General features: G+C 44.0%; 1 protein-coding gene across 1 annotated transcript; it reads right to left on the bottom strand.

The window, feature by feature from the left end:
• Positions 1-248: 248 nt before the first annotated feature.
• Positions 249-5,768, bottom strand: LOC147625155 (phospholipase D alpha 1-like). Its single transcript, XM_086818414.1, has 4 exons — positions 5,591-5,768; positions 4,383-5,322; positions 1,050-2,018; positions 249-956 (listed from the first exon to the last, which is right to left on the bottom strand). Exons 1-4 carry the CDS (start codon positions 5,696-5,698, stop codon positions 520-522), a joined length of 2,454 nt encoding a protein of 817 aa, XP_086674540.1. The 5' UTR covers positions 5,699-5,768; the 3' UTR covers positions 249-519.
• Positions 5,769-6,456: the final 688 nt, after the last annotated feature.

Below are 6,456 nucleotides of genomic sequence, written 5' to 3'. Positions count from 1 at the left end.
GCATTCTAGAAAGACATACCCCAAGGGGGTGCACTACTAAGGCCATGATGGAAGCATGTATGTTACTGGGGTACCAAATTTTAGTCTAGTTTTCTATTGGAAGATAAGTGATGGGTAATCTTTTAAATAAAGTGAAGAGTGAAAAGTAAAGGAATGGATTGAGTAAATCCTTGATTTAGACAACTTACTGGTATATTTGGCTTTTCATGTTAATATATGTATTTACTATCGATCCAAAAAAAGAAAAGTCTTCAAACCCCTCAATTATCACCAATACATTTAATACGTTTTGATACACCCATTTGTACATATTTGGCTGCAAGAAATGCAATGAAGATCCTTACACCCTTTACACCTATGTGGGTGCTGAATCTTCTAAAAGAGAACACACGGGAAAACCATAGATCTCCTGACCTTCCATTGCCTATTATATTGTTCAAACGTCCCGTAAGCGGCACGGAGCTAGCATTATTTATTACATTATTATGCTATGGTGGCAATGGAAGAGGTGTAATAAAGCTAGCAAGTGATTATGGGAGGAAGCACGTCTGATTTGGTACCGAGGATGTGTGCCTTGGTGGTGTCAGGGAAATCACTCCGACCGGGGAACTCACTGACGGTTCCATCGCTGGAGACGGCGACAGGGTAAGTAAGAAGGTGGCCAGGGAGGTCGGAGGAGGCGTCGTCGGCCACAAACTGATCCCACAGTCCGTCGCTAATACTGTTAATCTTGCGTATGCAGTCTAGGCTCCAAGGTTCTAGAAAGCAATTCTCCAAGCGCCCCAGATGCTCGTACCAGAGGGACATCCGGAATCCGTGTATATCGCCTTTTGGCGAGTTGGTGGACGCCGTGTGAAAGGGCTGGAAGGCGCCCATCGCGATCTCAGAGTCGCGGCCTCCGTCCATGGACCGCTGGTTTATGTTGGCGGATCCGACGATGATGTACTCGTCGTCCACTGGCAATACAAAATGGCCACAATGATCAGGCTAGTGTTTTGCCATAGCTTAATCTTTTGTAATTTATGGATTAAGGGTTGGATTAACTTTACCGATCATCATCTTAGCGTGCACGTAGATCATGAAGCGCCTGTTGTCCTGAGCACGCTTGTAATGGGAGTCTTCTGGAGGGCTGTCTGGTGGAACATACTCACCGCCTAGCCTGATTTCCCGGTTGCCTAAGCAGAAGAAGCTTAAGTAATCCTTCGGGCTAAACTGAGTGCTTAAGCCCTTCGCTTCCAATGCCTGCGCAATGATTTTATACATCATTTCCATGGTGCGCCTCGTCCAGTGCAGGATGGCTTGCACGGAGCCGCTGTCAGGCACCCCCTCCGGCCACATGGGCATCACCACGTAGACGCTGAAGCGCTCGCCCGCCTCGATTTTGCTGGCGATTTTCAGCGCCAGCTCTACAGGGATTAGGTGGAGGCACTCGGCGTCCTTGTCAGCATCCCAGCTGGCGGAGCTTCCCAGAAAGTACTGATTTTCGATGTAAATGAAGTTCTTCGCTCTGCGTATGGCATGGATGTAAGCGTCTTGGATGCTGCGATCAATGGTGCTGTCTTTGCCGCTGACGAGGCCAGCTTTGGCAGCGTCTTCTGGATCCTCCGGAAAGCCGAAGGCTGCCCCGCCGTCGATCGATCGGAACACCTGCACATGCCATGTGAAAGGATCGTCGGCGTAGGTAACCGGGGATGGGGGTTCGATGGCGTCCACGTCGCGGAGGCTGAGGAGCTTGCCTTCACGCCCTTGCTTCCGCCAGCGCTGCTCAAAGTTGTGGAGGACGTCCCAGGCGGACTGGCCCTCGATGCGGCAGTGAATGTCGTGCCAGGGCTCTCTCGGCCCGCCTTTCTTGATACTGGCGTCCTTGAAGTTTGGCTGGTGGAAGTCGTCGTGGTGCACCCCGTCCAGTGTCCGGAAGAGCGAGTGGTACTGTGTGTCGTAACGCCCGTCGCAAAGGTCGATCCCGCCCACGAAGCTCACTATCCGCCGCTCCCTTCCGTCCTCCTCCTCACTCTTTCCTGAAATTCACAAGTGTCATTGAAACCATAAGTTTATTTTCCAGAATATAAATATAATGCTCCTCTTTCAACACAATACAAAGTTTAGAGTTGAGAGAAGGGTACCTTTGACTCTGAAGGAGAAAAAGGAGATACAACAGAACACAAGGTTATTTTAACTTAAGGCTACTTTTATCAAGCCTTGAGGGAGAAAGGTAATTTTAAATTAAGGCTACTTTTATCAAGCCAAGGTCAAAATTGAGAAAGTTTAGCACTATTCCTTGCATTTCTAAGTTTTTCTTATAGCTTTTTTTGTTAACTCAAACATAGAATCTATACACTAATATGTAGATATCTATCTCCCTCTCCAAAGGCAAACTTTTAACTTTATTGTAATTCATAGTCACCTAGGCAAAGAATGAAAAAGTATCTTTTGCACTGACCATAGCAATAACACACACACACACAAAAGCAATTCCACAATCAAATGATTAGGACACCAAGAATACTTTAGCTATGTGCAAGCAAAAATATGGGAAAAATAATGCTTCTTGCAATGGTGACTTTGTGGGCCATAAAGTCCATTTTAACTTTAGAAAGAAACCCACCTTTATACTTTGGATCTTTTTTTTTAAAAGCCTACCCACATGGTTATTGTTACCTTGGCCTTCAAGTGAATCCCATTATTCAATACATTTAATGGCCTACATGGTACCTTGGAATCTCATTTCTCAATGAATTTAAGTGAGATGTCCTTTAATATATAAGTCCAAAGCATGGATCCATACAAGGTTTGGTTCAAGTAGTTTCTACTTTTTTGATAACCTTTAAGGCCCCAATAGATATTTGCATGTACTAATTGCAAGACTTCAAGGTCCCATTAAATATTTCAACAAACTAATAAGAAAATGGAAGATCCCTTTTTTTTCTCTCAAAAAGTGTTTAAGCTATGTACTTTGCAACGTTTTTGTGTTAACTTGTCATGAGAGCAAGCAAGCAACCTTGGCTATCCTGAATGTAAACAAAGCATAAAGAATTGAATTAAGAAGCGTGTTCAATAAGAACTTTGGAAGATTTTCCAAAGTCACAAGATGTGTCAAAAATTTGTATGAACGTGAAAGCATACACGAACCTGTTGTAACCCAATACATGGACATTCTATATGTGAGAACGGTGGACCATGGGTCACTCATTTTTTCAAGATGGCCAGTGCAAGTAATGGCCATCATGACACTGTACTCAATGTGAGAAAGTAAGGAATAAAGATCACCAAAGTCAATGAAAAGACAAGACATAATTATATAATGAAATATAGTCACAGTGACTCGTGACCATCTCTTCTCTTCTCTTCTCTATATCTATATATTATTTTAAGGAAGAGTTTCACAAAGCTGCCATGTGACAAGAATTTGGAAGTTCGGGAAAAAGACGAGGAGGTTTGGGTAGAATTTGATTTTAAAAGCCTCAAGAGACGTGCAAAGCATGGGTTCCCAACTAGAAGTCATTAAAGAGTGAAATCCACCATCAATATAAAGACTTAAATAGTCATGAAGAAGTGATTTAAAACAAAAACAAAAAAACACAAAGTAATAAGTAACCTAAGCATGTTGAGAATTTCTCTGCAATATTAAAAGTTTAACACACTAACTAAGAAATGGCTTGCTAACTCACATTATCTCCAAAATATACTACTAAGAAAACGGTTTGCAAACTAGTCATGTTGAGAAATTGTCACCAATATTAACTACTATGTTGAGAATTCGTCACATTATTAACTAAGAAAATGGCTTCTTAACTATTGGCAAGAAGACTCTGGAACGCGTGCATTAGAGGATAATCTAATCGTCCGAATCATAAAAACTCTCTCTCTCTGTGTGTGTGTGTGTGCAGGATTGTCAGATCGATTATGTAGCATGGCGTGTCTGAGCAGCGGGAAAAGTGCTCTGTTGATGAAAGTGAGATGTGGCGACAGACAACAAGGAGCGTGCAATTCTCATGGGGCATATCAACGGGCTGGCAACCGCAAAGGGCTGAGCAGTGGCGGGCGCTGGGCGGAGCTAGCGTGCCGGGCTGAGCAGCGACAATTAGAGAAAGTTGAGCAGTGTACGATAAATGGCCGCCAACGAAGTGTGGAAGCAGGGAGGCGGAGCAGTAGTGATAGTGGCCGTGGAGTAATAGGCGACAAGATGGTTGGGCACTTCGTTGTGTAGCTAGGAGGAGGAGCAGGAGGAAAGGGGAATGATGTGATCTGCTACATACACACACACAGAGGAGGAGAATGGTATGATCTGCTACACACACACATACACACACCCACAGAGGTAGGGCACGTGTGGCCGCTCATATTGAACCTAAAGAAATGAAGAGCAAGGAAGCGAAACTTGCCTGGAAGAGGAGCGTCCACGATGACGGTCTTTTGGTGGTGTGTAAACATGGTGCTAATCTCGATCTCTTGCACGATGCTCAGTCCATTGTCTGGGTTCCTCGGACAAAGCACACAGTTCACCTGGCTGCCTTTGAAGTACTCCTCAGTGTCCTCATCATGGGTGGCCATGATCCCATCCTTCTTCAAGAAACCCACCGATGTCCTATCATCCCACACTAGCATGTTCACCCGAACCCCCTCATCTGCCTTCTTCTTCAACAATTCACCCAATGTTACCCCTTCTGCCCCCTTCACAGGCCTTTGCTTGTCTCGTACGAGCTCAATCTTGGTGTAAACCGACCACCCCGCAATGTAAATCAAGTGCTTAGCTCCGCTAATAGCCTTATAAATGTCCTCCCAACAACGATGCACCTCATACATTTTGCCATTGCTAAGGTAGATCTTAGGAGAAAAACTATTGAGCACATGGGAGTCTTGGTATAATGTAAGTTTGCAACCTTTGTATTGCCGAAAGTAAGTATAAGGCACCCCAGGGTACTTATGATTAACGACACCTCGCCCGTAGAAGGGATCAGAGGAGATGTCAAAATACTGCATGCGGAGGTGAATGCGAGCGTCGCCCTTAAGCTTGTCGCCATGCTCAGTGTAGAGATCATACCATTCATCTATCTCTTCCCCTGACAGTATGTCTGTCACGGACACCTTCGCTTCTCCGATCACTTCTGCGCCCACTGCTTCATCATCTTTCACACTCACCACCACATCGGCCACGTTGTAGGCGCAGTAGATGTGGAACGACTCGTTCCACACAGGGTTGGCCGGCTCTTTCGTGATTATGCGAGTCCTCCCCACCCTTGCATTCTCGCCCATCTCTATAGATACGTACAGCTTGCTTGACCCTTTGCCCAGCTTGATCACGTCCTCAATACCTTCCACGAGCTGCCAAGCAAAGGATTAAACATTATAATCAGCTTTGATCCATTCCTAGAGCTTCAACAATAATTAATTTTCATCAAAGCATTATCATCGCTGCAAATGATCCGAATTCTTCAATTCAATATGAAAGACTCTAGTTGTGTCAGGGCTATCCTGATTATGAGTAAAACGTGGGTTTGATCCACTGTCTATTAAGTAAATCCACTACCTACCGGTTACTAATGGTTGAAAAATTAACCCAGATCTGCATTACAAAGGAAAGATTAGATACCTTTCGTAGGAAATTGGGAGCTCTTCCAGTGTGACGATGCTCGTCTGTGAGGTTGCACACCTGCATGACTGTAATATGGAAGGTCCCATGCAGAAGGTGAAGGGCCATTTTGCTTGAAACCAAGAGAGACAGCGAAGAGGAGGAGAAAGATTAGAGAGGAGGAGAAACAGAGAAGAGTAAGACAACGCTATGCTAATCCACCTTTAAAGAGCTCGAATACAAAAAAGAAAAGTGCGCGTGATAGACGCGTACGTGGTCCCAAGCCCTGTCTAAAGATGTCACACCACCCACATCTCTACGGATATGTTCAGACTTTACTCTCATCTCATTGCTCCAGAGTCCAGCCTCCCACGAGAAAATGCACCGGTGACCCCAGCCACTCACCCATATCCACCGTCCTTTCTATCTATAGTTTGATTCGAATGGCCGCAAGACTACTTTATATATTTCTGCACAGTTTACAAAAAAAATTATTATAAATATGTTAAAAAAATAAAGGACAACCTCCTCTGAGTCCTCACAGCTTGAGAATTAACGACAACCTTCTCGTAGCTTGTATTTTTTATCTATAAAGATATTACTTGTAACATGCTATGTGGCAAGCAAAGGAGAGCCCCACTTGGAAAAAGAAGGAGAGATCTTTCATGAAGCAGAGATCCTTCATGAAGGAGAAAGGAGATTTTTTAAAAAAAAATTTATAAGTATTTTTTACACATGCCTACATGCATTGGGGCTCACAATTAGTTATCATCATCAAGTCATTTGCTCATTGAATGTCACATGTTAGATCATCCAATGAAGTGAAAGTGTGTGTAAAACATATTGTGGAATATGATAGTGGCACAACATGTTCAAATGAACTCTTC

Source organism: Cibotium barometz, chromosome 24, assembly GCF_041138505.1.
Source record: "Cibotium barometz isolate CiBa-2024 chromosome 24, ASM4113850v1, whole genome shotgun sequence".
Lineage (NCBI taxonomy): Eukaryota > Viridiplantae > Streptophyta > Polypodiopsida > Cyatheales > Cibotiaceae > Cibotium > Cibotium barometz.
The sequence above is the reverse complement of the archived record's forward strand: the minus strand, read 5'-3'. Positions and strand labels throughout refer to the sequence as shown.